We start from the raw sequence: 17,145 nt of genomic DNA on the forward strand, positions 1-17,145 counted from the left end.
AACATGTTCATTGGGTAACCTTTAATGTGTAAACTATGTGTTGAGATAATTGACAGGCATACCAGAGTTAGTTATTTTTATAACGCAGCCAGTGAGTAGTCTTAAGAGTGCTGTGTTCAAACATGTCAAAGTTCCCATTGGACACTTACTACTTCACGTGGAGCACAGCAATCTGGTTCAGTATTTTCCCACCGTCAGAAGGGGATGCAAGGTCAAAGGGGAGTCAGGGGCGGCTGTCTTCCTTTTCCTGATCCACAACAAAGCATTTAAAAGCAAAACATCCTAGAAAAACATAAGGTGGGTTTAAACCAACCAACCTTTTATAAACTGAAAACGTCTTGGGCAGTGATTAATGGAAAGGGATGCCAGTTTTATACCCATTTGTAAAATAACAAATTGTTTAAAATAATTCAGGGATAAATTATCTCATTGCACCTTTGGTCATGTGCTAGAATACTTTGAACTATACAGTGGTGCCTTGAGATACGAGCAAAATACAATTTCTTTTTAGAAATTGCTTTGTGCTTTGAAATGCAAGCACAAATTATAGATGCTAGCATTGTTTGGTGGTAGTGAACTCAACTAAACAACTCATGTCGCAACAAGCAGCAGTTTGGCAGTTAGGGAACAATTTTTAAAAACAACAACAACAACATAGGTTTCGGGCTGTTTATTGTCACTCCCAGTTTAAGTTGCCATTAAAACGATACAACACAAAGAGAATTCCATGTTGTGTATTTAAAACAATCAAATAGCTATGCCTGAATTAAAGTGTGTTTAGTTTAATGTGAACAATACAAACAGGCACATATTCTGTATTTGTTGCGAAAAATGACCAATATTGCAGCAGCTGACTGAGTCATTTGTGAAACACTTCTCCATACAGTATGTGTGTCTGTCTGTAAATGCTTTACATTTCATTTAATTATATCATTACTGTATTTTTTTTAGTACAGTGTTATTTATTCTCATTAAAACAAATTTCAAAAAATTCCGTGAAAGTGTGTTTTAACAGTTCCCTATTATATTTGGAATTTGGTTATCAAAACGGAACTTCAAAGGGAAAAAAACATTTCAGGGGGCTCAAGAGCTACATTTGATATTTGAAATGACATTTAGGAATCACTTGACAGCTACAGTCACATTGTTTCTCAGGGCAATTATAATAAAGTGCATATTTCTTAATTTTCTGCATGAATTATTTCAAATTTCAAATGACCCTCGTATCCATCCAGTGAAGCAGATGTGACTCCACAGTAGCACTGTCTTGATTAATCAACCTTTCAGATCTCATTGTATGATGGAACACAGTATCTTGGGCGCGTCTACGAGGGCTTGATCATGTGAGTGCGCGTCCCCGCGGCCTCCGGGGAAGTGAGTAATCTTGCGTTTGTGTAGTTCGAGTTTCCAGTATTCCAGCGTGGCAACGCTGCCAGTTGCGAACCTACGAATGGCCTACCTTTAAGCGGCGATAAGACTTGTTTCCTTACAAAATAAGCACGCCGGCAACCCACACAAAAAGCACATAAGGAGCAAGGAACCCATATCGGCGAGGATCTGCTGGTGTTTGGCGTTTTTCGTCGACGGCGACAGAGACAGCTTGACACGGATCGAGCGACACAACTCGGGTGCTTCGGTCCTGAAATGGACACGGAAATTGTACCTGAAAAGAAAAGGTAACGTTGGCACTATCTTAACTCTGCACGGCCGCTTGTCAAAATACGTGCGTGGTGTTTTGGACAGTAGAATTAGCGTGACGATATGGACTATATTGCGAGCTTTGACGTCTCCTGCGTTTACGACGACGTAATGTGTATTTGATAGCTAGTGGCTAACTTGGCTAGCTAGCGAGCTTCTTACGCTCCTTTGTTGGTCTCGGTTACTTTTGATCCCAAATTTAAACCACGTCTGATTAAATACGTCTGTGTCATTTCATTCGGAAGAAATCTCTTATGAGTTCCGTTTTTTTATGTGATTGATGAGTTTTCTTGACACGTTTTATCATGGTCATAACTGCTGACAAGGTATAACGTTGTAGCTATGGTGGCCCTGATCTCTTGTCACCACTGCTGCGGTGTGGTTCTTGTTAAATATGCAAAAGTAGTCGTCTGGTAACATCATGGGGTCGGTCTGGGTTATTACTGTCAGTCGCTAAGTGTAAATACATTAACAGTGGTGACAACGCAGTAAGTTTCTTTGTTACAACTCTAGAAATGCGCTAAATAACATTGTATTGTATTGTATAAGTTAAGCATTGACAGGCGTCTGCAGGAAAATTGTAGCAGGAATTTTGTGCAAGATTGTATATGAAAAGTCAATCGCAGCTTTGTAGTAGTTACTCCTTTAATGCTCTGTCCTACTGTCAAACTAGGCAACAAAAGAATTACGAACTTGCACTACAATGTCATTGGGTTTTTGTGTGTTCTCCGATTACATGCTTAGTAAAGTAACTGTGTTGTGGTGTTATTTTGTGATTTAAAAAAACATTCAAGTGATGTTATGTTGTTATAGCCCTTTCGGCTTTACCTTGCCTTCCTACTGCCAAGTTGAAACTTGGCACATTATCCCGTGTGCAGGCCGAGTTACTCGTCGGATAATCCTTTGTGTATTTTGCGAACTACAGTGGCTATAAAAGTCTACTGACCGCTGTTCAAATGCCAGTTTTTATGCTATAAAGAATGAGACCAAGATAAGTAATTTAAAAACTTTTCCCCCGCTATTATTTCGACCTGTAACATGTTGAATGCAATTTTTTTTAAATCAAATTATTATGATAGGTGGCATTCAGTGTAAAATGGAACACAGTGAAAGAGAGTCATCCTCAAGTAAAGAATATACGGCACAACAGTTACAAAGAACTGGACCCAAAAATTGGTGAAAAGACAGACCAAAACTGGTCAGGCAGGCTGCCACGAGCCTTACGGGCAACATTGGAGTAGTTGCAGATATTTTTGACAATAGGTGTTAAGTACTTGTGACAGCAATGGCCTGGAAGCCTTATCTTAGAAACTAGTAGAACACACTTGCGATCTCCCAAACAGGCCGTTTTTCCTTCGGCTGGAATTAAAATAAATGTCTTAGTCTCAGTTTTTTCTATCACAAAAATATGGGATTTATACAGGGGTGTGTAGACTGATTTCCCCCCATTGCAGGTTATTGGCTTTAACATAGTTGTACTCAAGTTTGATGCAAGTTATGTTGCACAGTGCTACCTTGCTGAATTATTTTTGCGACATCTCTTAATCACCTAGGATTGACGTCAGAAGCAGTTGCCAAATTTGTGTTGCCGTGGAAGTTGATCTTACAAATTCAAGTACAGTCCCTGTTAACAAAATGAACATGTGCGGTAAAAGAGGATTTTTGACTGATGGAGTCGACTTGAGGCCTTTATAACCAATTCAAGACTATGCATAGTTTGGTGAACTGGACTATCGGTCCTTGCCGGAAGATATTTGTCCCCTAAACAGAAACCACAGGACAGAGTTTTATTAGGAACATGTTCATATTTTAGGTATAAGAGTATGTGACATCACAACATGTGCCAAAGATACAATATCGCTTTTTTTTTTTTTCTTTGTCAAAAGCAAATTATCAACGGATGGATAACATGCTCTCACAATATCCACTGTTATTAATGTAGCGTTCGTTGCCTTAGCTTGGACGAAGGAACCTAGATGAGTAGTAAGCCATCAACCAAGTCTTAGTTCAAAACAAATTATTAGCGTTGGTTGTAATCATGCCAAACAAGATGAAACTAGTACTGAACTGTGCCGCAACCGTCAGCCGAAGTGTCTGATTGAACTCACACACTGTCGCTGCTTCCTCTCTTCCCACCTCTCGATTCCCACGGCCATTGTTTTCATTTTTCTTGTATGGGTTGCGCCTGTTAGTCAATTTTTCTGTCTCAATTATTCTGTACTCTTGTGCATGTGCCGATAACAATGTTATTTACATTTTTATTATTTGAGCCAATCCCACCAAATCAATGCCAATTGCTTTCACTCTCAAAATTAACGAAAGTTCTACCGGTTTTTCTTTTTATTTAGTTTTTTTTAACTCTGAATTTGATGATACACATATTGAACAAATACAAATGTCAATTTCAGACACATCACAATTGCTAACCTATCTGTTTGCTCTCCCTCAACTCTTACGCCATTCAGTGAGGCGTCTTGATAACAGTCATAGCTGACTTGGGCTATTTTAGACGTATCTTTTGACTTACCCTGAGTGTGAAAATGATCCAATATCAATTATTTTAACAAAAAATTCATTATTTTCTAATCATTTTTTATGTTAATTTATGTATGTCAACAACGTATAGGAACAGGAAAAAACAATGAAATGCCCTTCCACTGGATAACTGAAAGTACGTCATTAAACTGTATATCCAATTGTTGTGGATCGTTTTGCATTGATGCGGCAGAGGATTATAGTGCATCCCTAGTCGGAATCTAGTATCGGCCCATGCCTGTCCTGAACATGAATTGAAGTTATTCAAATTGAATCTTGTTGTGCAATGTTTCAGAAGATGTATGAAGCACTTTAAAAAATAAACGAGCTCTTTTTACATTTTACAGCCAAGATTTACAGCATTTTTGTTGGATACTGTCTGATTATCATTAATTTTTATTTGTAGCCAGTGAACAGAACACTGAGCGAACGGAATGTTGGCACTCTGTTTAGAGAGCCGAGTACTGGCAGTCGTTGCACTTTTCCCCCCTTTTTACCGGAGTCAATCCTCTTTATTAGTTTTTTTCCCAAGCTGCAATTAGGGTCGGCTAATTCTTTCTTCTTTTTTATTTTATTTGTCAACAGTGCTCCTGGCCAGAATGAGATGTCTCTTTTCAGTACAGTCTGGCTTTTATTGGAGAAAATTGGATAATGACATCAATCATCACTAGTTGTGTTTTGCGTCCATTTTCCTATAATGTCACCAAAGGGGTCGTTGGCATAACATTTTCAGCCCTCTTTTGGTTTTCTCACAGAGCTTGTAGTTGTGGTGCTCAAGCACACACTAAATCATATATTGGACAATATTTAGTGTCAAACCAAACAATGCTGAGTGACTGATAGTGATATCTCAAGTCAAATATGCGAGTCCCCCGAAACAAATACCCCAGAAATCCAGCAACTGGCTGCAGGGATTTTCATTGCGCACCGGATTCTTTCACTGTTAATCTCCTGTCCTCTGGTTCACATCTGTTACTGACTACTATACATAATGTTTGTACGGTCATAGTATTTATTCATAGTGTATTTGAAAATTAAACAAGGATAATAAAGAGACATGAAATCATATGTGTTGTTATGTAGTGTTGAACTGCAAATGACTGCTGGTCATGCATGACCCCGTGTGCATGAGTACTGTTATGTAACATTGGCCTCAAGCCTGGGAAAATGTTCATGTATGCTGGGGACTGTTTTTTCATAGGCTATTTGATATAGAAGGAAAGCGGTGTGTCTCGAGAAAAGGGGAAACTGCATTTTTGTTTCTTAGTTTAGTAAGACAAAAAGCAGATTGGCTCCATGGTACAACATCTTGCATTTTAGATTGTTGAGTAACAAATCATTACCGGTAATTGGATGGAAGACTATTCTTTTGAAATAATTGACACCGGTCAATCTGAGGAATACAGATACATTTTTATCTATATACAGTAACTTTCGTGATAGTGTGACCTGTACCATGTGTGACATTAGTCGACCTTCGATACCTTTTGATTTTGAAACACGTTTTACTATAACATTCAAATCTTTCCAGAGTAAAATTGTCATGTTGGCATCATCCATCCATCCATTATCTATACCGCTTCTCCTCACAAGGGTCGCGGGCGTGCTGGAGCCTCACAATCTCACCTAGGGTAAATTTAGAGTGTCCGATCAACCTAGCATGCATGTTTTTGGAATGTGGGAGGAAAGTGGAGTACCCGGAGAAAACCCACGCAGGCACGGAGAGAACATGCCAACTCCACACAGGGAGGCCGGAGCCAGGATCGAACCCACGACCTCTGAACTGTGAGGCGGACGTGCTAACCAGTCGTACACCGTGCTGCCGTATTGGCATCATAAAGCCTTTATTAACTGTTCAAGTTTTAATTAACACTTCACTGCCATAAAAACGTAAAGTATGCTGATGAAAGACTCAAACAAAGTTGCTTAACTTTAATGATGCGGGTGTGAAAAAAAACATTAACTGTCACTGAAGTGTTGGTGTTAAAAAAGGTTTAAGTTAAACAATGTAAAATCAATAATACATTCTGAATTGAATAATTCTAACTAAAATAACTGTCAGTAGCTGGATAGAGCTAGTGGCTAATATTCAGAGCTGGGCACTTTACTGAAATAACCCTTGCCGTTTATCGCTTTCCGCCTGCAGCCGGGGTACCGATAAACCCACCCCTCCCTACACCCCCGGAGCGATCTTTGAAACGAACGACTCACCGTGGCATTAAAGCCTTACTGCGGCATAGAAGCAAGACTAAATACATCTCCTTTTAGGTCCCAGAAGCCTCGGCCGCGGCTAATGGGAAACGGAAACCTCACCGTGGCCAGTGAGGGGAAAATAGCCGATAAGACGATGACATAGATGGAATAAAAAAGGGCTTCCGACTATGCTTAATCCGTATTTTTTTTAAGGTTCCGTCTATCGTTTATTGTCTACAAAATGGGCGTCCATCGTAGGCGGATAGACGGACTGATCTGTCTTATAGGCGGAATGTCCAGCTGGGTTAGGGTTATTTAGCAGTCAAAACATCCTGTCTGAATTTACTCCTTAGCCTCACAATCCTTATTAATCTTATTCTCCCTGTGGCTACAGACACTTACATGTTTATATGTATGTATGGCCTGAAAGTTGCATCACCTCTCGCTGGCATAGTACTAAAGCTTATCTGCATTCGGACAGGTTCCAGACATCTTTTGTTATTTATTGACGGGTGGCAAAGGACATTGCAGTATTGCGCCATATGTTGACATCTAGCGTGGCGTCACGCTTGAAGACAGTGCTACTTTTTTACTGATAGAGTATTATTGCGTAAATATTTGTCAACGGCATTGATTGTTGATGGAAGGTGCTTTGGAAATTACCTCCTCAACAATGTGGAGAATATGACTCCACTCAGACTGGTGAATTATTCACCTGGTGGACTTTTGAAGGCGAATTAGAGGAATTGGCCAAATGAAATAACATCTGCAAGTCACATATTGCAGACGTATTATCAACCGCTTTTGACGTAAGTATTTTGGATTGTCAAAGAAATTTACTCGAAAGGGCAGTTTAAATTTTAGGTAGGGCTGTGTGTGCGCACGCTCCCAATGTCCTTACTGTTCCAGCACGCAGAGCTATTTTTGGATGTTCTCACTGCATTCACCGTGAATGAATGCAGTCACAGATTTTGGCATGTGCCTTATTTTTTCCATAAGAAATAGCACTAGGGCGGGAAGCTATCCTTGATAAAGCTAATTAATTGTGATGGCCGTTAACGTGGCAAAGTAAACATCCAGACTTAGATGTGCATTTATTTCATTTATAGAGGAAGTTCGCGCGTTCCGTCTTCTTTGTGCAGTCTGATAGACGGACACAGAGTTGGAGCTCCTTTGCTGTGTGCACAAAAACCGCGCTGTGCGACTAGATGAAATTTTAAGCACACACATTGAAAAACTGAGAGCATTTGCGAGCATATTGGCCACACTGTTGTGCCCTGGAGAGGCTGAAATTCAGAGAATTTTGACAATTTTATGGTAAACAATGTTGTTAAACGATTAATTGATTCGTAAAATAGTTGTTGATCAATTTGATAATCGACTTCGCTCTCTGAGTAATTGATTCATTTTTACACCTTCTAGTTAGCTCTCTGGATTTGAGTTTAAAAGTATGGCCTTAAATGAAATAGCTTCTGAGAAAATAATCTGTCCTTAGCAAGTGATTTGATTCTGTGAAAGTCCATTTTTGTAAGCTGATCAAGGGTTTTGCGTGTGCGTGTTTAAGAGCTTCAAATTGCATCATGGACATCAGCTGCATGTGCTTGTCAAATTGAAAGGCATTTACTTTGTGAAATAAATGAAGTATAAACTCTTGAATTTATTTTGGTGTCCAATTTTTCTGCACTGCCAATTTAACAGCATCTGGATTAATTAAAGTTACTTAATAGTCGCAAAACAAAAAATTTGTGTTATTAGTGTTTGTGGTCTGTGAAATGGTACCAGTTTTGCTGCACTTGTTGCACTTTGGCCTGGTTGTGCACCAAGACAGACTGGATGCTCTTCTCAGCCAATCACAGTGGGGGAGCATACTCCTGTGCAGGCCAATCGAGTATTAGTATGAGTTTGACTATGATCCTCATATCTTGGCAGTGATTTTTTTTTTTTTTTTTTTTCAGAATCTAGCTGCCATGTGACGCGATGGTTTCTCTTGTAGTGCAACTCGATGCTTTAGCTGCATTATGTGGCCACAATGACTTATCCCGAACTGTCTCCCGCAGGGTGAGCTCGGAGCGAAGGAAGGAGAAGTCAAGGGATGCGGCGCGATGCCGGCGCGGGAAGGAATCTGAGGTGTTTTACGAGCTGGCTGAGCAGCTGCCATTACCTCACAGCGTCAGCTCCAGCCTCGACAAGGCCTCCGTCATGAGGCTCACCATCAGCTACCTGCGCATGAGAAAACTGCTCGACACTGGTCAGTTGCTGCTTTCAGATGCTTTCAAAAAGGGTATTGGGTAATATTTTGCTATCATTGTAAGAGCTCCCAGTGGAGGGAATTAAAAGAAGAAGATATTGGCCACCATATTGTTCTCCAAAGTAGCTACTTCACTAAATTAAAACCAAAAACAGCACCATCTTGCTACAGTTACCAAATACCACGTTAAGTTGGTTTTACACCTTATATTGCTATCATATAAAGGTGTGCATTAATGCAAAACCGGACCATCACAAATTTTAGATGCAGAAAAATTGCAAACTTAGTACTCCGTCATTGAGTAAATTAGTAGGGATGTGTCGCCGCTGCCGCCACCAACTGTATACATCAAAGTCTGCACTCATGGTGACCTCCTGACCAGACAAAAAGCCTTTCATACACACAAACGCAAAAGACTGTGGCTCCATCATCTTCTCCCAACTCTTATTCAAAGGTCTAAAAGCCATGAATGATGCAATAATTGAAAACATGCACTGATTAAGCAGTGCAAAGAGCAGGCATGAATTTGGAAGCAAAACGTATCTTCGTTCGACCAGTTCCTTCTGGACGGAAGCACAGCGGCAATCCATTTTTAACAAAAGAGGCTTGCTCAAATGTATCTTACCTATTTTCCCCTCGTTATTGTCAGAAAATATCCAGACTGTCAAGCCTTGAGGTGACATAATGCCGCACTGTTTCCACGGAGTGAGGAAGAGGCTGAATTTTGCAACACCTCTCAGAAAATTCAAGTGTCCAAGAGTGATAAGTTATCAAGCTATTTCCAACAACTTCAATTGGTTAATAATGCGTAAAAAAAGATTAAATTGACCACATTTGGACATAATGAGGTTTCCACCCCACTGTGACAATATACAGGTGCAGTTCAAATTACCTAGCCAAATGTCGCTAATAGAGTTACGGAACTCTCTTCACATCCGACCAATGAAATTACCAAATACGTCAGATTGGACCAATGAAACCGTCTAGCGTCCGCCGTCATCTTGAGTATTCATAACATTCTGTTTACGGTAGTTAGTGGGGGGCTTGGATGACATTTTCTTTCCAAAGCTGGCCGGATGCAAAACGTGAAGCAAACAAGAGCAATGTTGTGTTGGCTTCACTCAATAATAACAACAATAGCAAAAAGCCTGAGTCGGCCTGTGTATATGGTCTACTCCTAAATAATCAGCACGGCAGTAGTAGACAAGAGAGGGACTAGGGAGGAGGGATATATTGTTGAAAGCGAAATATGAGATTCTGCTGCTACAGTTGTTAGCTTGATTTTATTTTCTAATTATTCTGTTTGTTTGAATTTTTCAAAAGTAATATGTTTTATTTATTCACACTGTTCTTAAAAATGTGTTGAGCGCAACAAGAAAAGCCTAGTATTTTGAATTTTATTTCACTGTTCTAAAAGTGTTGTGAGTGCAAAAAGAAAATGTTAGTGTTTTGAATCGTTTTGTATTCATTTTAAAGTAGCGTGCAACCGTGCATTAGAAAAGCTTGTCTTTGTGGTATATTATTCTGTTTACTGATTTGTTATGTTACTGTTCAAAGAAAAAATAATAGTAATGACATTTTTTTGCGTTCTCTTTTTATTTGAAAAAGTATCGAAATACATGTTGGTACAGTACCTGTACTAGTAATCCTTAAAATGATGGAATTAAAAAATATCAACGGTAACAGAGACAAATAAAGGCAAAATCACCTTAACTCATTAACCAAAATACACCGTATTCGTATTTTAAACATTACATGTTGCGTCCTAGAACTTCATGCCCATTTAGGCATGCCAAAACCCTAGCCGCTGCGTTCGTTTCAATCTTGGCTTTTCTGTCCCTCCAGATGAGCCGACGCCAGATGAGGAGAGTAAGTTGGACGCACAGCTGAACAGCCCCTACTTAAAAGCTCTGGAGGGCTTCTTAATGGTGCTGTCAGAAGATGGCGATATGATTTATCTCTCTGAAAATGTTAACAAGTGCCTCGGCCTGGCACAGGTAAGTCTGAATTGAAAGTGTCAGCATTAAAGTGAAGTGAAGAATAAACCGTCTGAGTCTTCAGTTAGTATTTTTAGAAACAATGAAGGGCACGTTTTTACTGATACTTCCCGTTAAAGAAGGTTAGAGGTCCCCAAGTTAACAGTGCGTGAAATGCTGATGTCAAATGTCTTGCATTCTATCTCGGACTTCTGCAGTTTGACCTGACTGGGCACAGCGTGTTTGATTTCACACACCCCTGCGACCAGGACGAGTTGAGGGAAATGCTGGTCCACAGAACAGGTACGAAGCATTTTATCATCATAACTCACAAGGGCAAGTGCATGTGAACTTTGCTTTGCAATACCAGAAGAATATGCTGTATCACCATGACATTCCTTTGTTGCAAACCAAATGTACATTATTGTACATTAACTGTGCAATTTTCGAACAATTGGAAACAATCTCAAAACATTTTAGCATACATGCAGTAATTCTTTACATAGCCCTTCGAGTGACGGGTGGCCGGGCTAGGATGTAGTGTGCCTTTTGCCAACATTTAGCTGCAATAGGCTGCAGCACCTCACAAATCGGAAGCGGCAGAGAAAATAAATGGATGGGACACATTACACTACAATGACCTTTGTGTTTTGTTTTCTGAGACAGTAAAGCATCCTAAATGAAACACTGAGGGTAAAAAACATGAAAAAAAACATTACACTACAGGCACTTTAAATTCTAATCACTAATGCAAAAGTTTCAAGAAATGGTGAAAGATACATCTTTTCAATTGATTTTCCTCTTCATTTCGGTGTAATTTCAGGCTCCAAAAAGACAAAGGAACCAAACACAGAGCGCAGCTTCTTCCTTCGAATGAAGTGCACGCTCACTAGCCGGGGCCGCACTGTCAATGTCAAGTCTGCTACATGGAAGGTAATAAGGGAAGGTCTTCTTCTTGGTCATAATGATAGTTAGAGTGAAACCTTGATAATGATGTCAAGTGCATCCAGTTGGCAAGTGGCTTCATCACTAGTAACCCAATAAAAAAATGAAAAGCAAAGTGGCCATTAGTCAACTTCATTTTAACCTAAAAAACAATCAGTCTGTAATTGTGTATGTGCACAGATGTCGACATCTGATAGGCCATTAGCAAGATATTCTGACTCAGGCGCATGCGAAAGACATTAACCATACAATTACTGAGCTCGGATTACATATTTATGTCATGACAATTTCATACCCGAAGTTCCTTTTTCAAATCTGGACCTTGGTATATGCTATTGCTTGAGTCGAAATGTTACACATTGTCACATCTACAGGTGCTCCACTGCTCTGGACACGTGCGTTCACACAGTGGCCTCAACGAGCAGACCAGCAAGGACCACAAGGAGCCACCGCTTCCCTATTTGGTGCTGATATGTGACCCCATTCCACACCCTTCCAACATCGAGGTCCCTCTGGACACCAAGACGTTTCTCAGCCGCCACACAATGGATATGAAGTTCACATATTGTGACGAGAGGTGAGCGCGCGTCGTGGTCTTTCTCGCAGGAGAAGTTTTGCCTATGACAAGATTTTGATTTTTGGCTTGCCGCTCGAGGTTGCAGTGGATGTTGATCATTTATTGTGCTCCAACAGGATCACTGAGCTTATGGGATATGATCCAGAGGACCTGTTGGATCGTTCTGTGTACGAGTACTATCACGCACTGGATTCAGACCACCTCACCAAGACTCATCACAACTGTAAGCGTCGGTTGCCACATGCGACCGGGAATTTAGTCCGAATAGTGTTGAAAATAAACGACAACCGCAGTGTTTTGAACAGAGGCGTATCATAAACGTTGCTTGTGTTTGTATTTGTTGCAGTGTTTGCAAAGGGCCAGGTCAGCACAGGCCAATACCGGATGCTGGCCAAGAGAGGAGGTTTTGTGTGGGTGGAAACACAAGCAACTGTCATCTACAATAACAAGAACTCGCAGCCACAATGTGTGGTCTGTGTCAACTTTGTGCTCAGGTACCAGTAATTCCATTAATAAGGAGAAATAAATAACCTTGAGTTGCAAAGAGACATTTTATTTTCAGTGATGCTGTGGGTAGTTAAAAAACAAAACAAACATTCGTACAACTTTTTTCAACAGTACGTTAAACCCCTGCTGTTCACAGGGGATAAGGGCTGAACCCTGCTGCTAATAACAAAAAAAGCTTGTAATTAACAGCCAATGGAAACTATTTATAATTGCCAGTATAAATACTTTAAACTGTAATTATAACACAAACTGTGATCCCAAAACGTTTTTGGATTTTCTCTTCGAACAACATTCCCCTTGAAAGTAAATAGACATAAATGGACATGCACATGTACATGCACAAGCGCGAAAAGACTCTTGTGGCCTTTCGCTAACAACCCAGGCTTGATTTAGCTTTGACCATACAGAGCTTGGCTCTCAGACAAGATGTATCAATTCAGCAAATGTCCGTCACACGAATCACTCCTTTCCACTTTGCTTTGGCGTCATCTTATGGCATCCCAGAGTCATAGAACGTTCCTCAAAATCATGAACAGGGCTGCTTTAGTTGAGGAAAAGGGGAATATCGCTGACATCAGGGCGAAACCTCTAATGTTGAAATTTTCACAAATCTATACAATGTGTCAGCTCACGTGTGTGTGTGTGTTATTATTTAAGTATTTTTTTTTTTTTTTTTTTACAAATTATTGACCAATCTGAAGTGCTGAAAATCGTTTTCTCTCTTTGACGGTGCAATGTTAATAATTGAACAAACATAATTGGTCTTCTGAAACGTGATGAGTTGGGAGGTACACGGATTCATTTGAGCCGTATGTGAATAGCAACCTGTGACTTCTCCCGCAGTGGCATCCAGGAGGAGAAACTGATCTTGTCTCTGGAGCAGACCGAAGACGTGAAGCCTGTGAAGGAGGAGGAGGAGCAGCAGCAGGAGGAAGAAAAGGTTGTTGTGCAGAGCTGCCCTCTAGAGAAATCGCCAACCCTGCTGAAAGAGGAGGAGAAAGTGGAGGCGAAGGCCCCTGTGCTGGACGTGGTCAAGCTGTTTACACAAACACTTGAGCCAAAGCCAGTGACCAGCTTGTATGATCAGCTGAAGGAAGAACCCGAGGCCTTGACTCTGCTGGCCCCAGCAGCTGGCGACACCATCATCTCCTTGGACTTCAGCTGCCCTGGTTTGTGGCCTCATTCCCAATTGGAAGTCCTTCGACTGTAAATGTCTGGAACGCTTGCCTACGAACGCCTTGCTGTTCTCTACCACAGAATCTGACATCCAGCTGCTGAAAGACGTGCCTCTCTACAATGACGTGATGCTTCCTGCCACCAGTGAAAAGCTGGCACTGCCTCTTTCTCCTCTGCCGCCCAGCGAGCCTCTCGGTGTCGATGTCACTGCTGTGAATGGGAAAAGTGACAACTATGCCGGACCCGCGTCTCCATCGACAACCAGCAACAGCACAGCAGAGGTAAAGCCAACGAAAGCTCATTTAAATCCATTTATGGTTGTAATCAAGATTTTGGAACAAATATTGAGTCACTTTGTGAACAGTTATAGCATCCGGGCGTTGTGCTTTCTTCAACGTAGCATAAACAGTGTTCGCTTCATGTGTCATGTACAATTTTTTAGTCGTTAGTATGGCTCCACTGAATCTGAAAACTTTTACTGTTACAAATAAGAAATAATAGCTAAGCATAAAAATGGTGTTTGTGTTTCTGATCTCGCTACACACTTTGGTTTGGCGAAATCTCTAGACTCTATTTCTCTAAAACTCTATTTCTATCTATAGGTCCCTCCTCCTCCGGACTTTTGCTTAACCATGGACCCGGACATCTCCGACTTTAAACTAGATTTGGTGGAGAAGCTATTTGCCATTGATACACAACCCAAGACCCCCTTTACCACACAGGTAATGATGCCAGGAAGGAAGGATGGCGTAGTTCATGATTGATCTTGAAGAACAATGAACACGGAATGATAGGATGTTCCTCTCCCCGAAAGGCAGTGGAGGACTTGGACCTGGAGATGTTGGCTCCCTACATTCCCATGGATGATGACTTCCAGCTTCGCAGTGTGAGCCCTGAACAGCCGCTGTCTTGTGGACCTGTCAAATGCCTCGAGAGCTCGCCTGTCCACGTCACGCAGGATCTCCATAACTATCTTGGCCTGCCCTTCAGCACGCCAAGCAGCGGCACCGCGTCCCCGGCGCCACCCGACCCAGTCGCTGTTCCCCCCTCTTCTGCCAGCCTCATTAAGAGGTCAAGATTCCACAATATGCTCATACTATTTAGCCCTAGCACCAATGTTTGCAGTAGTATCATGTAATGTTTGTTTTGCAGAACACCACAACTGGACAAAGAGGTGTCCCTCCGCACCCTCGCAGCTCAAAACGCACAGCGCAAAAGAAAACTGGATGATATACGAGAGATGGTTGACCAGGTAACACCTCAGCATTAACGCGTGTCATCATAATGGATGCACTTGGTGGGCCCAGTAGGGAATAAATGGACGATTCTGAGATATAAGGGTTCAAATGAAGGCGGCCACGCCCCTTTTTGCCGAAAATGTCAAAATTCGGCGGGCTGTAACACGCAAACCCCTGCTTCCATTGACGTAAAATTTGAGATTTAGTGTTGTCGTTATCAACAAGTAGACTGTTTGATTAAAATGCTAAACTGCTTGGTTAAACCCACTGGGTGATTCGGCGTGGAACTGTTTATTTGCATCAACTTGTGGCAAGCTTTCGCGGGTCACACAAAATGACATGTAGTGCCAGATGTGAGTTTGACATCCACAATAACAATTCATGTTTGTCCAGGAAACTTTGCCTAAGGAAATTGTGAAACAAGGGAAGAAACTGAAGGTTGAGTTGGGCACATCCCAAACTGTACTTCTGCTGCCTTCAGGTGAATTGAGGCGAGCCCTTTTGTGGATTGCTCCGTTGATGGCTTTTGTTCTTAATATAAGCTGCGGTCTGTTGTCGTCGTAGATTTGGCGAGTTGCCTGTTAGTCAGCACATCAGAGGCCACCAGGTCCCTCTTCAACTTGCCACAGCTCACCCGCTACGATTGTGAGGTCAACGCCCCCTTACAGGGCCGCCAGTATCTGCTGCAGGGGGAGGAGCTTCTGCGCGCCTTGGACCACATCAACTGAGTCTGCTGTTGGACTTGGCTGGAGACTAGTTTCTCCTTCTCATTTTCCTTCTCTTCCCCCCCACCCCCCAGTCCTCTTATTTATGTATCTGAACACGTCCAACTCAAGTTAAGCTGCTGTTTGCGCACATTATGTGAAGTCCATAGCATTCCACTGTGACAAACGCCATAGCAGCATCTGAGTTACTACGAGGGATTCCGGCATCACAAGGTTCCAGTTTGTTGATTCTTTTTGTTTCCATTTCTCTCCTCCTGAGAGTCTCTCAGAACACGGCGCCTCTCAGATGACCTTTTCCAGCAGGTCACCAAGAATCTGGCGCAACTGCCAGCAGTGTATTGTAAGCTTCAGTCGCACAATTTATATTTTCTTAAAGAAAAACTATTACCAGCAAAATATATTAAGCCTTTTTAAAACTAGTTTTAATGGGATTTGAACAGTTTAATTTTTTGCTCCCATACTTGTATGTCTTAACATCTGTAGTCCACAAATAACAATATGTTTAAACCTACAGTGGTTGGAATGTTGGCTCCATTTATTCACTGTCTTGTCTTTTTAGTCTTTGAATACATTTAATTGTGTAGCAGTCCAGTACATCAGTCACTTTATTACTTTGCTGTATGTGTGTTATTGTATGTACTGTACACCGGCGAAATTCACATGGCTTGGCTTCTCAAGTTGAGCTCTGTCAAAATGAAATACGTAACCAGGTTTGCTTTGCTTCACGTTGTGTTTTCTCCATCAACCATGACCCGGGTGTTTTTTAATTTCATGTGTGGCACTTAAAACAGAAATAAGGAGAATCTGAACAGGCTACATTTTACTAATGTGATCATAGCACCATTGGTGATTTGTCCAGCACCGCTCATTAATTGTAGTCTGTAATCAAGTAATCAATCATACCATGCTTCTTGTTACTGTCTAAACATTAAATGGCTGTCTTATAATTACTGTTTTCATGTGTCATTAACTTTGTCTTTCAGGCGGCGTCGAATGAGAAAAAGAGGCGAGTGTTTCTAGAATCAAATACTGACACTAGCTGACCTTATACCGTATATACCTTTCTGTCCAAAAGATGCAATGACGTGCCCCATTTTGTTTTTATTTCGCAAATCACCATGCTGTGTGTGTGTGTTGCTTTTATTTGATATTTTATATTTATTTGGCGACGTGTCTGTGCGGCACCTGCGTGTGATGTAAAAATGGTTCTCAACACCGATTGGCTGTCGCCGACGGGGGACGTACTGGGACCATGTGGCTCCAGAACTTATTAGACGGATAGCTGATGCCAAGCTCTGGATAGAACTATGAAATAAAACAATAATAT

At 41.3% G+C, this 17,145-nt stretch overlaps 1 protein-coding gene across 1 annotated transcript; it reads left to right on the plus strand.

Moving 5' to 3' along the window:
- Positions 1 to 1,334: 1,334 nt before the first annotated feature.
- Positions 1,335 to 16,769, plus strand: hif1aa (hypoxia inducible factor 1 subunit alpha a). Its single transcript, XM_086049842.1, has 15 exons — positions 1,335 to 1,676; positions 8,484 to 8,674; positions 10,520 to 10,671; positions 10,869 to 10,953; positions 11,474 to 11,583; positions 11,970 to 12,172; positions 12,289 to 12,395; positions 12,519 to 12,666; positions 13,523 to 13,848; positions 13,937 to 14,136; positions 14,458 to 14,577; positions 14,670 to 14,926; positions 15,008 to 15,107; positions 15,487 to 15,574; positions 15,658 to 16,769. The coding sequence occupies exons 1-15, from the start codon at positions 1,645 to 1,647 to the stop codon at positions 15,819 to 15,821; spliced, it is 2,283 nt and encodes a 760-aa protein (XP_085905968.1). The 5' UTR covers positions 1,335 to 1,644; the 3' UTR covers positions 15,822 to 16,769.
- Positions 16,770 to 17,145: the final 376 nt, after the last annotated feature.

This window comes from Filicampus tigris, chromosome 13, assembly GCF_054856515.1.
Source record: "Filicampus tigris isolate MCC_2025a chromosome 13, RoL_Ftig_1.0, whole genome shotgun sequence".
In the NCBI taxonomy this organism is placed as follows: Eukaryota; Metazoa; Chordata; class Actinopteri; order Syngnathiformes; family Syngnathidae; genus Filicampus; species Filicampus tigris.

Excerpts from the sequence above, each read along its gene's own strand:
- hif1aa (XM_086049842.1), top strand. The coding sequence starts at position 1,645 with ATGGACACGGAAATTGTACCTGAAAAGAAAAG. Across the intron at positions 13,849-13,936 it reads CTTGGACTTCAGCTGCCCTG|AATCTGACATCCAGCTGCTG; the intron begins GTTTGTGGCCTC and ends TCTCTACCACAG. Across the intron at positions 15,108-15,486 it reads TACGAGAGATGGTTGACCAG|GAAACTTTGCCTAAGGAAAT; the intron begins GTAACACCTCAG and ends ATGTTTGTCCAG.